Raw genomic sequence first — 19,450 nt, 5'->3', positions numbered from 1 at the left:
GGAGAGGGTGGGCCCTGGCCTTGAGGCAGGAGGCCGAGTTGAGGGGCGGGGAAAGAGGCCTTTTGCGGCAGGCCGTAAGTGACGACGTGGGCGGTGCGAGTGCAGCTGGAGGGCAGAGGAGGCGGGTTCGTGTTTCCCGGGCCGAACCGGGCTGTGGGGGGCGCGGGGCCTGGGCCGGGGCTGTAGCTAAAGGCCTGCGGTGACAGTATGGGTGAAGGGAAGTGGGGTGGGGGAGGTCTTGGGCCGCTTTGGCCTGTGGGGACGGCTGGTGGGCTGGCGGGCTGGCGGGCTGGAGTCCTGGGTCCAGGCCGGGGATCTGACCCTGGTTGGTGTTCCACTACCCTCCCCCACCCCGAACCCGCAGCGCGCCGGTCCTGTCCTCGCCATGAGGCCGCAGCAGGCGCCGGTGTCCGGGAAGGTATTCATTCAGCGAGACTACAGCAGTGGCACACGGTGCCAGTTCCAGACCAAGTTCCCCGCGGAGCTGGAGAACCGGGTACGTAGACTGACTCCCCGCGCCAGCTCTGGGCGAGGGAGGGCTCTTCAGGGACGGGAGGGAGTATGGGTCGACACCGGGCCCGCTGAGTGTCTCGCGGCTCTGGGGAGGGGCAGGCAAAGAAGGAGCCTTGGTCAGAAGGGGGTCACTAAGCAAGACATGGTGCTTGGAGGAGGACGAAAAAGCCCAAGTCCCGGGTGTGGTGACCGTGTAGAACTCTGGTGCCCATGCCGGGAGTCTGTACCCAGCCCGCCGTCTTCTTCCCGGCTGTCCCCTCCCACCTCCATCCCGAGTTGTTGACAGCAGTGATGAGAAACTTAATTCCTGCGGTTCCAAGCCACCTAAATCAGCACGTTGTAAGCTGCATCCTCCTACCTAGCCAGGAAGAGTCATCATTCTCGTGACTGGCGTTTGTGACTATTGTGCTGGTCGCACTGCTCGGCACAAAGGGTTTATTAAGTTACTATGCCAGGCAGTACAGACAGGCCTTCTTGGAACGTGAAAAACGCAGAGCATTAGATTGGCCTGGACACGGAAAGGTCTCAGAACAAGGCCTTAGAGCAGTCATTCCCAATTGCGATCACTGGGAACCACCTGTGTTTTGTTGACTTGCATATCAAAATTGGCATCAGGATATAGGTCCCTTAGGCAACCCTGCATACAGAAATGGAAGAATGGGCTGCCTGTGTTTCCTCCTTCTTCAGACTAAAGGGGGGGAGGGGGGATATCATTGTATTGTATTTTAAAAGTGCAATGAAGTTAGCATGTATGTGTGTTTTCTTGTACCTGCATGTGTTTACCCACCCAAAGAAAGATCTTTTGGTCTTGATCCATGTTACTCTACATTCTGTTTCCTTTTTAGAGATCAGTTTCTGGTTAGATGGGAGCAGGTTTTGTGCTGTTTTCACCTTGATGAGGAGGGTGAGGGACTAAGTTGATTAGGTGCACTGTGGGTGTGGGAGTAAGAAATACTGGTCATGGGGTAAGTGGGTGTAGATGAGTCTGTACTAGAGAAATGTATAGCAGTCGTTTAAAACCAGCTTGTAACAGGTAGGTGGTTCTACCTGATTGCCAAGTTTGGAAAATCAGTGTATATCAATTGCAGTGCCCTTCAACATTAAGTTATTACTGTGGTCAGGTTAGTGACCTAAGTACGTTTAAGTGCAAATGAAAGATCAGGTATGCTTTATAAAGATGGTCTGTAGAGTAACTTCTCCGTGAAAAGCCATATAAATGCTGTAGTTTATTGTCTCGATGTTGGGTTAACTCAGCTGGACACTGGGTGGCCATTTCCACCGTGGTTCGAAGAGGTAGAAATTGAGCAAGTTGCCTGTTGGCTAGAGCTACTGAATGTTATTTTTAAAATAATTTAACATCACAGTTAACATGTTTTACATGTTAGGGCTTGTGTGAAATGAAGCAAATGTTTTGGTTGTAAGCCTGTTATACTCTTAGACTATTTATGTACTTTTAAATCGGAGTGTAAACTATTTACCACACTTACTTGGATGTTATAAGACTCCTTTGTTTAAAGGTTTTAAAGTCAAACTTCCAGTGCATAACTGAGCCAAATACATGTATGCATAATCAAACATTAGCCTTCCACTCTGTGTGTGGTAGAGCCTTTATTTTATAGTCAATACAGAAACACAATGTAGTCACAGATCCACTGACTCTTACAGGAAATTGATGTTTCTAAATTCTTTAGTCCTTTTATTTCTTTGACTTCAGATTATAGCCTAGAACTGCTTGTGACTCTGAGTACTATATGGAGTGTTATTTGGTGCTGTTCAGTTGTGTCTTTGAGGGGTTTGGGTTTTTTTTTTTCTTTTTCTTTTTCTTTTTTTAAATGTTTGGGTTAAAACACTAGTTTATACTTTAAACTGCTTAGGAGAGCTTGGATTTTTCTTTTAATGCTTGAAATCAAATTTAAATTACAGGTTTAAATTTTCTTTGCTTTGTTTGATGGAAAATTGAAAGGTTTCTGTCTTTGTTTCTACGACTTACCCTAGAATTTTACTGATTGCTCTGCCACTGGGGCTGATTTTCCTTTTGTGAGAACATCACACTTGGCAATTTAATAGAGGAAGAAACTAATATACAAATGTTTTGTATTACTTTAAAGCATTAAACACACATATATTTGTACCCTTTAATCTGGGAGTAAGGACAAGTTCTGCCTGTAACAAGTTTACTTTTTTTTTTTTTTTTTAAGATTTTTTATTTATTTGACAGAGAGAGAGAGAGCTAGAGAGGGAACACAAGCGGGGCAGTAGGAGAGGGAGAAGCAGAAGCAGACTTCTCACCAAGCAGGGAGCCGAATGTGGGGCTTGGTCCCAGCACCTTGGGATCATGACCTGAGCCAAAGGCAAAGGCCCAACAACTGAGCCACCAAGTACCTCTAACAAGTTTACTTTTTCTGTTGCCTGTTAGAATGTAATGCTTGGATGCTTAAGTACTTTGGCCAGGACAGTTCCTGAAGAAAGCTTTATCCTCACTTTAGCCAAAATACAGACACGTTGGGCACCCTTGGTAGGACAGAAATTAGTGATCTATAATTGAAGCATTTTTTCCCTTACATACCTTTAAAAATATGCGTCTATACCTAGTTGGTGGAAATTACCTTTGACTTGCTACCTTTGACTTATGATCACTTTAAGCTTCCGCTCCATGCTTTCTACTACATAGTTCAGGAAACAAAAGTTCTTGGAAAATGAGTCTGATTCCTATTTTCTTCTGAATTTCAGTGCTTATTGTTTCAAATTTATATTTGGCTCCCACTTCACAAATCTCCTAGTTTTGACGTAGCTTTGATCTCAGTCTTCAAGTGCCCAAAGGACGGCACTGACAAGTGTTCTTCATAGCGGAGTGAGAGGAAAATGCCCACATTTGTTCTGTTGAGCCCTGGTATGTTATGTCCTTTGCCTTTACTGCTGCCTAGCATGCTTTTTACCCTCTTTTCTTTTTTAGTGACCTTTCTAAGAAATTACTGACTTTTTAAATTTTTTATTAAACTTTTTTTTTAAAAATCCTTCACCTTGGATTTTTTTTTTAATGATCTATGATTTACCTCAATCCTATAAAGCACTATAATCTTGGAATAACTTTTTTAAGAATTCATGTTTCTGGTATGACTAGTAATTCTGATCTAAAAAGAAATAAAATGTCTCCTAGTTGGATCCCATGGTTTTGAATCACACTGTATCCAAAGAAATGTAAATAATTCATAGAACTTTTCTTATCAGAGCATAACATTTTTGGTAGATCAAATGTGCATTTTTTTAAATTATTTAGACTTTTGTAGATTTGCCAGTGTGACAAACTGAAGGTGTTAACTTGGCCATAACTAGTAAAGATAACAATTTGTTATAAATATTTGTTCATGAAGTGAACAAAGTCCATTTTCAGGGAATGAGAACTCTGACATAGATTCCTCAGATGACCATTCTTCAAGTGGTGGCTCAGTACAGGAATGCTACCCTGACTTCTAGCTCCATCTCCACCCACCCAACCCTTGTCAGAACCTCTGAATATTCTGGGAAATTAAAAGTAGCTCCTTTTGATAAACAGGAGAGCTGCCACCACTTTAAAGTTCACATTAAAGTTTTTCATGCCATTGGCTCTTTGAGTCCTCAATAGTATCTCCATACAAAGGAAAAACAGTAATTGCAACTGCCTCTAACTCGAAGGATTTTAACTGCTTAAAGGTGATGCTCATTAATTGTTTCACTTTTTTTTTTTTTTAACATTTTATGTATTTATTTGGCAGAGAGAGAGATCACAAGTAGGCAGAGGGTGGGGGGCGGGCGGGGGGAAGCAGGCTCCCCGCTGAGCAGAGAGAGAGCCTATGTGGAGATGTGGAGCTGTGGAGCTGGATCCCAGAACCCTGGGACCATGACCTGAGCCAAAGGCAGAGGCTAATGCTGAGCCACACAGGTGCCCCAGTTGTTTTGCATTTTAAAAAATTATAGTCTTGGGTCTGTTTTGTCTCAAACTGTATATTGAAATTATTGAAATTATTTGACTTTTTTCCCCATCTGTTTCTATAGAAAGACTTAACAAAAGTGGGGCACCTGGGTGGCTCAGTTGGTTAAGCCTCTGACTCTTGATTTTGGCTCAGGTCATGATTTCTGGGTTGCGAGATTGAGCCCCACGTCAGGCTCCACACTGAGCATGAGCCTGCTTTAAGAGTCTTTCTCAAAAAAAAAAAAAAAAAGACTTCATAAAAGATAGAATTTATGTGTAAGGAGTTACTCCTTTCAGGAGCAAAGCAAATGTGTGAGAGAAGGCCTAGAGTAAGGACAGATAAATTGTCTTTTTTTGCCGAGAATGACAGTGTTACATGAAATACTCTGCTAATGGGTAAAAGTTGTAAGGTACAAGCTTTGAGGTTTGAAATCTACAAAGTTAGGAGAAAAAAAGTGAAAGCAGGAGATTAAAGTGAAGATGGATGACAATGGTAGTATTAGTGTAAATGTGAGATAGTGGTGTCACTGAATAGAAACGTAATAGGAATGACTTAGTGTGAAGACTTCTGTGATAGTTTGAGATTTTGTCTCAGTGTGAACTTTCAGTAGATTCCAGTGTTTGGGGACTCAATTTAAGATTACTTGCTCTTAAGAGCGAGAGAGGCAAACCAAGAAACAGACTCCGAACTATAGAGAACAAAACGGGTAGTTACCAGAAGGGAGGTTGGTGGGGGGATCAGTGGATGGGTGATGGGGATTAGCAGTGCTCTTGTAATGAACATCAGGTGTTGTATGCAAGCGTTGAATTACTCTTTTGTGTACCTGAAACTAATATTATGCTAACTGGAATTTAGATAAAAACTTTTTTAAAAAATATTAAGATTACCTGCTATTTTGAAATAAAGAGAGTATCTCCTTCCTTTTATGCCCCCACCATATGCCTCCACCGTAGTACTTTGTCAATCTGTTATGTTTTTATGTTTACATACCTATTCTGCTTTCATGACTGTCAACTCTTGGAGGACTAAGACAGTTCTTACTCATCTTTCTCTAAGCTGTCTTAACACCTGTCTGATGGTAGGTGCTCAGAAAATGTTGATGTAAGTGAATGGAAGTTGGAAGGATTATATAATTTTTTTTTAAGATTGATTTATTTCAGAGAGAGAGCATACTCATGAGTGGGGGCCTGGGTGGGAGGGCGGTGGCAGCAGGATGGAGAGAGAGAGAGACTCTCCACCAAACCCCCTACTGAGCACAAGAGCCCAACATGGAGCTCGATGCCATAACCCATGAGATAATGACCTGAGCCAGAACCAAGAGTCGGACACACAGTCAGCTGAGCCACCCAGGTACCCCAGGGTTGTATCATTTTATGAAGTTACTTGATACTCAGTATAGAGAATAAAGAGATACTGTCTTGAGTCTTGAAGTTATCCAGTGTCCATAAGAGGTTATAAGATTAAACAAAGACTAAGCAATTTTGGTAACATAGGTCCCCATTTCATCGCCTAAAATGTTTGCCAACTAGTGGTTAAGAATGTTGACAAAATAGCAGAACAAATTAGTGATAGCAAGCATTAGTGCGTAGTTGATCTTTTTTTTCCCAAAACTTATTTTTAAATTCTTTTTTTCATTACAGATTGATAGACAGCAGTTTGAAGAAACAGTTCGAACTCTGAATAACCTGTATGCAGAAGCAGAGAAGCTTGGAGGCCAATCCTATCTTGAAGGCTGTTTGGCTTGTTTAACAGCATACACCATCTTCTTATGCATGGAAACTCATTATGAGAAGGTAAGGCTACCATTATTTTCACAAAATCTCTTAAAATCGTGAAAAACGGTGAGCTGTTGACATGTTTACAAGATGACAGTTGCCATTAAACTTAAAGGAGCATGTATAGTAATAATAATTCAAATTTTGTTGTTGCTCCTATGTCCAGAGCACATAGTAAAGAATCCTGAGTCTTTCAGAAATTGGTCAAAATTGTTCAGTCAACATGAAGTTGACATACTGGTGTTCAGATTAGCTTACACTTAAGAAAACTGTGGAAAATCTATATTCTCATTCTGTATAGCTTTCTGAGAATCCTCTTGTTTTCCCCAAGTCTCTGTCTTCAGTTTTATCCTGTGACTTGAGTTCTTACATTCTCTTTCCATCTGCCTGCTGGATCTGGTGTTGCCAGCTTCTCAGCTTCGGTGTCCAAAAGGCAAACCTCGCACCTCCCCATTTTGTGTAATAGCACCCTGCCTTTTTCAGTACCATCTTAAGGTGTAGAGGATGAAGAAATTATCAGTTGTCAAAGCTGAAATATCTTCCATTTTCTCATTCACTAACTTTTCATGATTTCCTCTGCCACTGTTCTAATATGTGTCCTTATTAACTGTCTCTCAGTTATTTGAAATAGTCTCACAAGTGTCATTTCTTCCATTCTCTTATTTTTCCAAACCATCTGCTGCTGCCTTCATAAAACACTATGTAAGTGGGGTGGCTCAGTCAGTTGAGCCTCCAGCTCTTGATTTTGGCTCGGGTCATGATCTCGGGGTCCTGGGATTGAGCCCTGTGTCAGGCTCTGCACTCAGCAGACAGTCTGCTTGAGATTCTCTCTCTCTCTCTCCTGCTGTGCCCCTCTCTCAACTCGCATGCAATCAAAAAAAAAAAAACAAAAATCACTGCATTACTTTCTCTAGTACTCTTCCGAGTCAGAGGCCTTCCCTGGCTTCTCATTTACTAACAGTAAAGTCTAAGCCCTGTCTCCAAGTGACCTCCAACTTCTCTTTCCAGCTTTGTCTCCCACCCCTTCTTTACTTTATCTTTCAGCCAGACTCATTCTCTTGCCAGGCAACAAGCACACCCTCTGAGGTTTTCCTCCACCTGTAGTGCCGTTCTTCCCCGTCAAATCTCCCCAGTCCATTAGACCTCCTGTCGTCTCACTTTTCCTTATTCTTCAAATCAGAATTCTTTCTCGTGTTTGTATCCCCACAATACTTTGTTTATGTCTCTTTTCCTGGCACTTAACCTGTCTTAATTTTGGAATGTAGCAGTTTACATTCTCATTTGCCCTTCAGGGATGTATTTTTCTTGGGTCAGGGACAGTGCTTTAACCATGTTGTGTCCCTCTTCATGCCCACCACCATGCCGTGAGATGTTTTAGGCACTCACTGAATGTGTTTTGAAGGAATTTAAGTTAATCACAGTAAACCCCTAATATATTATTTAACTTTGAGCATGTTTAGCAACTAAAACGCTATAAGGATATCTGTATTACAGATTATAGCCCACCTAATAGAAGTGTCCCTGTGATTGTCATGGACTCTATATAGTGAACTGTCTTAGTGTTACTAAAAGGGTATATTTAAATAACTAAATTAGTAGTTAATATATTTTTTTCCATATCATACAGAGAAGCAGGTAACTTTCATTCCTGTTCAGCATTCAAAAATCAGAAGTTTTAAAGGCTCAGTATCAGCTTTCAGTCTGCAGCTTCTCTTTAATAGTACATTCGCTGAGTGAAGGGACAAGGGATTCATTCATTTGGTAAATATTTATTGAAAGCCTACAATGTGCTAAACAGTGTGCCGGGGATGTAACAGAACAGGGCAAACATGATTGCTGACTTTGTGATATTTATAATTTAGTGGTAATGATTGATGCAAAGGAAACAAAACCAACTAAATTATAAATAGTGATAAGCATCTTGAAGAAAACACACTTTCCCGTGATAGAAAATATTAGGAGAGACCTAATTTAGATTGTGTGGTCAGAAAAGACCTCTGAAGTGGTAACCTATAAGTGGCTACATGAAGAATGCAAATCCTGGGACCATTCAGGTAGAGAGATTAGTGTTTGCAAAGGTCCAGAGAGCGTGATGGGTCCTGGGAACTGTAAGAAGGCCAGAGTGAAGGAGAGGAGTGGAGAGAGGAGCCACAGGCGAGTTCGGAGAGGTTCGGAGGAGCTGTAGCATGTAGGTGTGTAGTCCATAGAAAGATGTTCGGATTTTATTTTCAGTGCAGCGGGGAAACTACTCAAAGATTTTAAGTGGAAGAGGGATATGATCAGATATTCATTTTAAAGCAATCTCTTTAGGAGGGGAAAAAAAAGTATGAAAGTGGAAGTAGGGAAACCAGGTAGGATGCTCCATGGAAATCCAGGCGAGAGATGATGGTTGCTTGGACAGGGAATGGAGCCATAGAGATGGAAGGAGGGAACAAATTCAAGGACTGTGGTGATAGTGGAGCCAAGATTTGATGAGGAACTGAACGTAGGAGGGTCGGGCTGAATTCATATGGCTGGAAACTAGGCCATGGGGGGATGTTCATTTAAAAAAGTGTAGGACATGACCAATTTAAGGTAGAATTACAGCTTCTAGAGAATTTTGTTAATGCTTAGTGGAGTATTAGACAATTGAGTTATTTCACTATAGCTTTTACATTTGTTGATAAGATTTTAATTAACTTTTATTTATCCATGTGCATTTGCTGAAATAGATAGATACCTCCTTCTATTGTCAGTTGTAAAAAGAAATTGGTAATTGGGTACTAGCCAAGTCAATTACATTAATTATGGGATCATGGACAAATTAATCTCTCTAAGCCTGAGCTCTCAACTGTAAAATGGGTGTTCGAATTAATGTATTTCCTCACATATGGTAAATGCATAATAGTATTCTCTTAAGATGAATTTAAAAATTAAGTTTGTGTATATACATATATATGTATAGACACACACTAATGTGTGTGTGTGTGTGTGTATATATATATATATATACATGTTTTCCAGGTATAAGTAATCTTTTTTAGGAGCTGCTAACTTATTTAGCTGCTTAAAACATTTAGCAGCTTTTAATTAAAATCCCTTTAACTATGGGGGCACCTGGCTGGCTCATTTGGTAGAGCATATGCAGCTTGTGATATCGGAGTTTTAAGTTCAAGCCCCATCTTGGGCATGGAGCCTACAGTCAGTCAACAAATAAATATCCCTTTGATTATTAATCTTGAAGTTCTCTGTATCAGAAATAGAGTGGAAATTGGTCCTAATACATGTTTTACCTTGGATTCATAGGCGATATAGAAGGTACTACTTTGTAAGACTAATCAAGGTTTCTTTATATGGAGTATTATAAAGCAAGTAAAGACCAAATAAAATTAGGGACGCCTGGGTGGCTCAGTTTGTTAAGTATCTGCCTTTGGTTCAGGTCATGATCTCGGGGTCCTGGGATCAAGCTCACATTGGGCTCCTTGCTCAGTGGGGAACCTGCTACTCCCTTTCCTCCCCAGCCTCACCTATGTACTCTTGCTCTGCTCTCTCTCAGATAATAAATAAAATCTTTTTTTTTTTTTTAAGGACCAAATAAAATTAGTCAAGAAACCAAAATTTAAGGTGTGGCCACATTTTTTTAAGTGGGTGATTTTATTTTAGAAACTGGACATGAGTAACTAGATCATGCCAAATGAATAACTGGAATGGTGCTAATTAAGACTTATACTTTTAAAAGAAAATACTAAATGTATATTTGTCATTTTGATACAGTGATACTAGAACACAGCTGCCCTCCTAATCTCCAGTTTGTCCCTTAGGAATTTCTGTACTATTATTTTCCACTTTATGAAAGGACAGGATTGGGTCAGTTAGTCTGTATTGTTCTAAACACTAAAATTTTTAGTCTGCAAATAGTAAGCCAAATATAATAGTGCTTACACTTTGTCATGTGGGTTAAATTTTTTGAAATTGTAAATAAGCCTTTTAAAACTCACTAGAACAATCATGCTTTTTTTATCCTATAATGTGCTGTTTATTGATTTAAAATGAAGATAAAGACTTCAGTGTTATTTCTCTATCGCTGCTGCCCATTATAATTAGAGAACAAATGGGTTTGTAGAAGCTTCTCCTCTCAGTAGCTGTCTGCCTTTTTCATAACATCCCTTCTGCTTGTGTGCTATAATCTGTAAAAGGAATAAATTGGAAGCAACCTAGTTATTTCTGAAAGTACTAAGATCCTGCTGTTCTCACTTAGCTTCACTTAGGATATTTTTTCTTGAAGGTCTGTATTTTTTCTTGAGTGTCTCTCCAGTTTAATATTCTCAAGGAGGATAATAGTCTTTACTGGGGTTTGATTGTGTTTAGCTTTGTAAATATTATAGAGATTGAGGTTTTATTAAGGGTTTGAGGATAACAGATAATTTTGTTGAGTATTATAGTTTGTTTTGACATTGATTTACCAAAAATAATAAACTATGGCTAAAATGTCAACATAAAGTTTCTTGGGAATAAGAACGTTACTTTGTCCCCTGCCTGGGATGCAGTATGAGTTTACTCATGTTAATGCTTTTTTGTTGCTAAAGAGACTAGGAGTTTAAGAGCATCTTGTTTAAGGCAGTCCTGCCTTCACCAGAGTGGTTTAAGAGGATTTGGAGCTTATGCAAAAAGAAAACATTGTTTTCTTTCTGAACTGATACCTAAGTGCACATGAATGTTATTAACGTTTAAATAAAAACCTTGCACAACAGAGTTACCCTTGAATCAAATAAAGGCATGCTGTTTCTTTGCTGGTAACCTGTACCCAAGGAGAGAGGAGGAAAAGCTGTTCTGAAGGAATCCTTTCTTTGAAACCAGTCATGCAAGCACTTTTCTGACTGTACCCCCTAATGGAAATGAATGGGAGTAAGGGTAGACCAACTCTCCAATTTCCAGTTCTGGCAGGTGAGCCGAGGAAGAAATTGGAGAGAAGATTGAGGGTCCTGAGTTGGGCACCTTTATGGGCTACTTCCTTCTATTCGTTATTTTAGCATGATTGACAAACTGATAGAAAGATAGTGCTTAAGATTTCTTTTTTGCCCATAAAAGATCAAACATCACACGAGTTCTTTGAGAGTTGAAAATAGGAGAATGATACTTGTATTATTACTTCAGATAATTAGATTAAAAAAATGATTTCTTTAGAATTGGTATTCTTAATTCACTACCTGAAGAACCCTGCAGATTGCTCCTTTATTAACATCATGCTCTTTTAGAACATGAAATTTAGTATTCCCAAAGATGCAACTTGAATAAACTTACTTAAATTTCCTTTTCCTTCAGTAAGAAGATTTGTTATGGAAACTTTGTGTTTTAAATTCTAAATCAGCTTATACTACAGCACCTAAATTGTAGCATCCTAATTTTGTTAGTTTGCCCTGGTACATTATAGACCCATACTTAATTTGTTTCTTAATCTCTAACTTTATCCTCATACCGTTCTTTTTTTCCCTTATGTCATGATCACACTTATCCAGGATTTCAGCATATGCTGATAGTATGAAAGAATCTAAGAAAATGTATAGTAATTAAAGAACTGGATCAAAGCCTTTTTGAACATTAGAGCCAAAAAAGGGTTATGATGACTTTGAATCTGAAATAAAACATGTAACTCTTTGATATTGTATATAGCTACTAAGATTTATTTTCTTCTACCTTATCAGTCTCAGAATTGCCCTTATTAAAGCTAGAGATTTGGCAATTTCCAGAAGTTCCTTTGTATCCTATCTGGCTTTTGTCTGCATTTGCTTTGACTTTTACAACCTTAATTCTAAACTTATAAACCAAAGTTCCCATCAAGGACACAAGAGCAGACTACAGAGTAGCATTACATGCAGTGGTGGAAATGATATAAGACGCTTGTCATCAGAAACTCCAAGGCAGCTGTCACATGCTTTACAAAGGAAATAAACTTTTAAGTTTTAAACTAATTGGGCTATCTCTTGTTAATGGGCCAACTTTGTATCATTACTTAAAATTGATGAAAACATTCAAAGGACAGAAGCAGCTGTTCTTAAGTCTTAAAGGGAACGCCCAAGAAGTACCTTGGTGTCGCATTAACAACACTTGATGAGTGGGAAAGAGAAAAGTATAACCAACTTTTGTGTATATAATCACCTACTTATTTCTCTATATCCAGGATTGAGACGACAACAGGTAAGAAGGAGGGGCTGGCGCTCATGATTTTGTACGCACTGGTACTTACACCGCATTGAAGACCGTGTGCCTTGCAGAGTCCATCAGGCTGTGCCATATGTCGTACACAACCGGCGTGTGCCAAATACTCATAGCTGTGTCCCTTCATGCGAATATCCATTTCTTCTTTTAAAAGCTAATTCCACTGCCTGAGTATTTTGAGATCCAGCTAATACTTAATGGGAAGTCTAATGACATTTGTTAAAAGCTATGGTATTTCCTTCCATCAGGTTCTGAAGAAAGTGTCCAAATACATTCAAGAGCAGAATGAGAAGATATATGCTCCCCAAGGCCTCCTCCTGACAGATCCCATTGAGAGAGGACTTCGAGTTGTATCTTTTTTTGTCCAGATCATAAAGTCTAAATATCTATAAAAAGAAAATTTTGACAGTACTCTTTGGCATCAACTAGAGAGAATTTAGGTCCCTTCTCTTGTATTTGCCCTAGGGACCTTCTCTGAATTGCTTACCTACCTTAACCCTCCCGTCTCCAACATTTTTCTTAAAGCATGTCTCCTTCCTCTGCATCATGCAGGTCTCTGGATTGTTTAATATTCTGGTTACCTTCTTTCTTGGTGGTTCTGAGGGCATCTTGTAGTAATAATGGGGGTGGCATGAGTAATGTGTTTCAGCTGCAGAAACTCTGAACCTAAAGCTTCTTTGAAATGCATAAACTCATAATGTGTGGTGAGACTTGTCATCCAAATGAATTGCAGTTCCATGGGTTCATTGGACTAGTTGAAATCAGTTACAGCTGCCAGATGTATAATTTCATTACCTTTGACATACTGTGCATATTTTTAGAGGCAGTAAGCTTTGAAACTCACTAAGTGAATTTGGTAAATAAAATTGCAAAAAAACTAATTTAGCTTGATAACTGGAATCATGAGTAAAATAAATTTTTTTAAAAACCGAGGTCAGATAATCCCAGGCCTTCCGGCTGATAATAATTTCAGCAGTTTTATTATACTCTGTGGCAGTGGTTCTTAAACTCTTAGAGGTCATGAACCCTCTCCCAAGAAAAAGTTTGCAGATAACTACAGGGCATTTTGAACCCCTGAATTCATTACCTTCCTTAGTTCTCAGCTAAGAACCCCCTAGTTCTACAATACAGCATCTTTTTTCAGAATTCTTTTTCCCAAAAAATAAACAACGTTTGGGGGTGGAGGGTGGGGGTGGGGAATTACATGTAGAGTACTACAGGCAGTTAGATTTCTTGAAGTTTTTTGCAAGTTGGAGAAAGCATCACGTCTAACTTAAGTAGGAGAAATTATTAATAATTCAAAAATGAGTAAAGGAAATTGAAAGCAAAGTCTGTGCAGATCCTTCACATCATCTTTCCACAGCCCCCTTTTATATGTTCTGTTCTCCAGTGTGTTTTCTTAACAGCTATGCTGTTTAGATTGAAATCACCATTTATGAAGACAGAGGCATGAGCAGTGGAAGATAAACCATAGAATTAAAGGTAAAAAATTATGTGATTTATGTGCAGTTTTTGTCATTTGTACCATGCATGAGTTTTCTTCCCTGCATGGCAAATAAATGATTAGATAATGACATATTCTGTGTATTGGCTTGAGATTTAAAATGTATATTTAACCCAAAGTTCTATTTGGTGATCTAGAATTTAATCCTGATTTTCCCCCTCTGTATTGTTTTCAGACTGGTTTTATTATTACTTTGTTTTGCCAGGTGTTTTTTCAGGGGAGGAGGTCTTGTTTTAATATTCAAAACAATCCTAGACATTTTGCATATAAAAATCATTTTCGCTATTGCCCTGCCTGTATGATGAATGGCTTTAATAACCAAAGAAACGTTTCAGAGTGGAGGGGAGATTCTTTTATTTAAGTGGCTTCATTGCCCTATAGAAGAAAACTTACCCTGGTGGTTAAAACCATAAATTTAATTCTTTTGTTTAGAACATTTATGTTCTTCTGTATCCATATAATGACCTTGAAGAAATGAGAAACAAATCAGTTAATACTGGTAGGAGTGTAGATGCAGAATCATGTGGAAACCATAGTCCATTAGTACAGCCTTCTAAGAAACAGAAAATCATACTGCACCGTTTCTGCCAGTTCCATTCATTTAGACTTTCTACAGAGAGTGAACGTTCTGCTGCTGTACTTTCCTAATTCACTGTTTGCAGGTGTTTGTCACTAACAGGGAGCACAGAAACAGATCCAGACCTCCTCCTCCTTCCAAGGGCTACAGTAATAATAACTGCCATTTCGAGGGCACCTGCTCTGTGCCAGGTGTTCTGTGAATGGTATGTCTCCTTACAAAAAGTGTGCCGAGTATTTCCTCCATTTTAGAGATGAGCAAACCAAGGTACAAATAGATGAAGTGGTGTTCTCAAAGTTATTCAGTTTAACACAGTTTGGCATATGAACCCAAATTTGGTGAACCATAAAACCCCTGTTTTCACACCATATCTCCTATAAGTTCTTGCAGCAGAAGAAACATGGGGAGAGGGAAGAGTTCATCAGATTATTCTAAGTGTTTATCCTCCCCTTTTCTTTTTCAAGACTTTCTTAAAAGATATATTTTGTCTACCCCAGTACAATTTATCAGATCCTATAAACCAATCAACATTCCAAAGCTGCCGTCTTAGCACTAGTGAAAGTGGCACCTGAATTCTTTGACTTTGAAAGCCAAAATCTAAATAATGACATTCTCTGCCATGTGTTTCCTTTCTTTAAAAAGGTCTTGTTTGGGAATACTTAGTGTTACTTGCTCATAGACTTTGTCGTGTGCAATTTCCAAATGACACTTCTCAGTGGAGCAACCAGGAACCTTAATGTGTGGTTTTTGTTATGTGCCATTGGAATAAGTTTGTTTTATCAATTGCAGCTGCCTTGACTTGGCATGACCCATTTATCATGACTCATTCTGCAGCTATTATTGCTAAATGTAATGTTTTTCTGGGGTGGTGTGGGGTTTTGAGCAATTACACACCAGAGACTAATCTATCAATAGCCAGGCAACTGTGACATTTTGAAATGGAAAAGATTTACATTAGGAACTTCTGGATAGTTTCATGAATGCAGATATTTCTGTTCAGTTTAGAGCTGCGTGTTCCTCAGGCCCAGGATCTAGTATGGGTGGAGGTCTTGGTGGAGGGGGAGATACTGTAAGAATAATTAATTCAGTTCTGTGGTTTTTTTTAAGTCTCTAAGGTTTCTGTGCAGGTTGAAGAATTACACGAGAGTTAGTGATTTAGCCAAAAAACAAACAAATCATGGAGATGGCCTTTATTAAAGATGTTTAAAATCACTCTATTAAAGACTGATAGAGTTTTCTCTTTGAATTGTCTTTATTAAAAAATTGGAACATAATCATTACTCAGTCACAATAAGTGAGCACTGATAAAAGTAGCTAACTTTTGTGGGTGCTCATTCTGCACCTGCACTGTTCTCAATGCCTACAAGGTACTATAGCGGCCCTACAAGGTACGTACTATTATTCCAGTTTTCTCAGATGAGGAGAGTCAGGCACAGAGAACCCAAGTTACTGTCTAAGACCAAAGACTAGTAGGTAGCAGCCAAGGTGGCCTGGCCCCAGACTCGCTGCTTTAGCCCGTGCTGTGCTACCTGCCTCTTGTAACAGGATTGTTCAGAGACTGAAATATCCAGGGCTTGTGTTTCTAGACTGTTGAGCTATGTGGTTGCTTAGTCAATTAGTACAGATCCAAGTATTCTGTTAGAACTGAGGAGCTCCTGTGAGCTGGTGTAGGAGAGATGTTGTAGAGGTTATTTTAGCATCCCTTTCTAAAACTTCTACTTTTCGCATCTGACTGCAGATCCCACCTCCAGCTGGGACCCTCATCTATCCACTGGCCGATCGCAGAGTGTCCCCTACCTCCTCTCCAGAGCATCATTCCTTTGTATCTGCTGCCAGAGCCACGGTGCCATTTACTCCAAGGACTAACTTTCTAAGATTCCACACCTGGAGTGACCTCTAGTCGCTCAGCATCCACTTTGTGTCTCCAAATTGTGTAGGACTCTGTAATCTTTTGATTAGTTTCTGAGAAAACACAATGAAGCATTTCACTTTTTTTATTCAAAGCCATTAATAAAATAGGCCGTTGGTTAGCCCAACACAAAGTTTCTTTCTTATCTGCCACCAGTACCAGTGGTTCTCTTCATTCCTTGGGCCAGCTTCCCAGGTGGCTCTCGACTTCCAGTCACATCTCAGCCAGTGTTCAGTCTTATTTCCCTCAAATTCATAAAATGCTTTTCTCCAGGATTTTGGTGAAAGGTAGGCTGTGTCTGTGGTTTTGCTAATGCATCTCCCGGATTTCGAAGAACTACCAGTTTTGCCATGACTAAAATCTTAAAGATCTGTTTCTGCTGTTCAGATTCTTAAACTGAAACTCATTGGAAAAATAATGTATGATGTTATTTGTTTTATGATAGTAATTATTCCTAATTAAAGCAGTATTTAATGCAATTTCCAGTTATTTTTCTTTGGAGAATTTTGTTATTATTGCATTACCTTGAATGTTGGGAAGATGTAGTATGTGTTGCGTGTTCCTTACAAAAATAAGTAAGCACAATAAAGTGGATGCTAAACCATCAAACATAAATGTCCCTGCTGTGTCCCTGAATGTGTAATAAGCAAGTATAATAAATATTTTAATTATAGTTTTGTTATAAATATAACTTATGAGAAAAGAAATTTGATAGGAATAATACTGTATATTGCTAATTTTTAACTGTCCCTACTGGCAAACCTTATGATTCATAGACTTTCCTCATATACAGTATTCAGTGCACAGAAATCTTATGATTGGTTCAAATACAGTAAGTTAAATGATTTCCAACTAAAACTCTCAAGTCTGAGTCAGTGTTTCAAGTTCTTTTGGCTGTATGTTCTTAGTATCGGGGTTTCTTATGCCCTTCCTTCATCTTTGGGGTTTGAGAGCACTGTTTTTGGGAGAAAGTTCAGAAATGTATTAGGAGAGAATGAAACAGTTAAAAGTTTTACTTTCAGAGATACTGTAGGTGCTAATACTGGATTTAATCTTTCAGATTTAGTTTCTTTTATGGATCTGTTAGTTATTCAGTAAATCTCATCAGTCTGTGTAATATTTTAATTGTATAAAATTCCTTTGTTACTTTAGAGCCTGTAATAGTGTGTCTGTCTGCCTTTTAAACCTGTTGCAATAACTTTGCTGAAATAAGAACACATTAGTAAAACTTTTCTTAAACAAATTGTCTCTGTGTCATATCTGGTGTGGTTTGGTAAAGTGATACGGCATTAAATTTCACAGATAAACAATACTACTAGAATCGGTGCAGCTTAATGTTTTCCAGCAAACATCTCACACTCATCACACTTTTCCACTTTTTACATGCTTTATCTCCTAAGAGACAGATATGTTCGCTAAATAGATAAAAACAAAGAAATCATCCCTGAGAGTCAAAAATATATTCAATTAAAGAAATAAAAATATGTTTCATTAAGAATAAACTATCAGTAATTGTTATATCCTGGATCATCTGATGACTTTTTTAAGATGAAATGCATTAGTAGAGAATAACCACTTACATAATACAGTCCATATTCTGACTTTCGTAAGATTATTTTTCTTTATAAAAGTCAACTTCTTTTTCCTACCCAATTACACTAACAGGAAATGGTACTCAAAGAAGGCCATAAGCCCCTGCCTGGCTCCTACCATAAAGTAATGGTTTTGCAAGAGTAACATGCTTTATTTTTCACTTTGTTGTTTAAGTCCATATAAGGGAGGTCAGAGTATTAGTGCTATGTATGATTTATATACAATGGTCTCCCCTTCCCCTTGCCATATGTCTCCTTCCCCACCCTAATCCTTCTAATTCCATGAGGGCAGAGGTTGTTTCTAGTTACCCTTGCATCTGTCCCTAACTCGCAAGCATCATCATGCAGGGGGATACACCTACTCAACAAGCATATTTGCTAAGTGAATAAGATACAGGCTGACGGGTGATTAGCCCAGTTACTTCACTACATCTTGAGGTGTTTGACTTGTATACCCCCTCTTGTAAAGTTACAAGATTGGAAAGAGATCTGTGGCTTAAACTCTTAGAGTAGACTTTTTTGCACAGAGAGAACTACTCTCGGTAGGAGAAAGTGAACTTTCTCCTGTAGACAGGAATTCCCAGGGCAAGGAAAAGAATTACATTCAAAACATTTTGAAGTACAGAGATCTGTAAATACTGCGTAACCCTCCAACTCGTCCTTTGTCCTTTTTTTTTATTCTGTAGATCCCTGACATTGCCCTTAAGTGATCTCCATCCTCATCAGTGCTTGCTTGGAAGATAAACCAATAAATACAAACATTACACAGTGACCCACCTTAATCTGCAAATGTGTAATTATGAAGGATTTTATTCTTCCTCCCACCAAAGCTGTAGTGAGTGGTTTTATAGTAGTACACCACAGTACTCAAAACTTGGAAATGTGTACAAGATAGCAAATATGTCCAGTGAATTGTGAATGTCAAAATGTAGGTTCCGTACCACCTAAGTTCTTGGATCAAGTTTGCTTCAAAATGAGTAAACAGAATTACATGACTGTATATCTCAAATGGTGCAGATGTGAGGTTTTGTGAAATTCTGCCTCCAAGCCCTGTAAGAATTGAATGCCTACTTTAAAAAAAAAAAAAAATTAAACCTCCACTTCACAGAAAGAAATAATTTTATAACTCAGGCACAACCAAAGATTCTGGTTAAGGGTCATTGTCAAAACGAGTTTATGCCAACAGAATTTGCTGATTTAAAAAAAAAAAAGAGCATATGAGCTATGTGTCTATTGACCTTATAAGAACTTACTTAACTTTGTGCTGTCACTTTTTTGATGTGAAATCTTTAACCTCTAGAATCATAAATCACCTTGCCTTTGAAGAATTTATTTATTTGGTTGTGTCGGCTACAAAGATTTAAGAGAAGAAGTGGTAGGTGCCTGGGTGGCACAGTCCATTAAGTGTCTGACTCTTGGTTTTGGCTCAGGGTGT

General features: G+C 38.9%; 1 protein-coding gene across 2 annotated transcripts; it reads left to right on the top strand.

Annotated features, from left to right (window-relative positions):
* Positions 1–13: 13 nt before the first annotated feature.
* Positions 14–17,666, top strand: GOLGA7 (golgin A7). 2 transcript variants are annotated; one of them, XM_032329057.1, is made up of 6 exons: positions 14–125; positions 365–496; positions 6,104–6,256; positions 12,682–12,783; positions 13,853–13,915; positions 16,253–17,666. In XM_032329057.1, exons 2-5 carry the CDS (start codon positions 386–388, stop codon positions 13,898–13,900), a joined length of 414 nt encoding a protein of 137 aa, XP_032184948.1. In that variant the 5' UTR covers positions 14–125; positions 365–385; the 3' UTR covers positions 13,901–13,915; positions 16,253–17,666. The 2 variants fall into 2 exon arrangements, with proteins under 2 accessions (XP_032184948.1, XP_032184947.1); XM_032329056.1 differs by having other exon boundaries at positions 39–125; positions 13,848–13,915.
* Positions 17,667–19,450: the final 1,784 nt, after the last annotated feature.

This window comes from Mustela erminea, chromosome 21, assembly GCF_009829155.1.
Source record: "Mustela erminea isolate mMusErm1 chromosome 21, mMusErm1.Pri, whole genome shotgun sequence".
NCBI classification, from domain to species: domain Eukaryota; kingdom Metazoa; phylum Chordata; class Mammalia; order Carnivora; family Mustelidae; genus Mustela; species Mustela erminea.
This window is presented reverse-complemented; position numbering and strand designations above follow the sequence as displayed.

Coding starts and splice junctions, on each gene's coding strand:
- GOLGA7 (XM_032329057.1), top strand. CDS start 386: ATGAGGCCGCAGCAGGCGCCGGTGTCCGGGAAGGTATTCATTCAGCGA. Junction 497..6,103: donor CCGCGGAGCTGGAGAACCGG/GTACGTAGACTG, acceptor TTTTCATTACAG/ATTGATAGACAGCAGTTTGA. Junction 6,257..12,681: donor TGGAAACTCATTATGAGAAG/GTAAGGCTACCA, acceptor TCCTTCCATCAG/GTTCTGAAGAAAGTGTCCAA.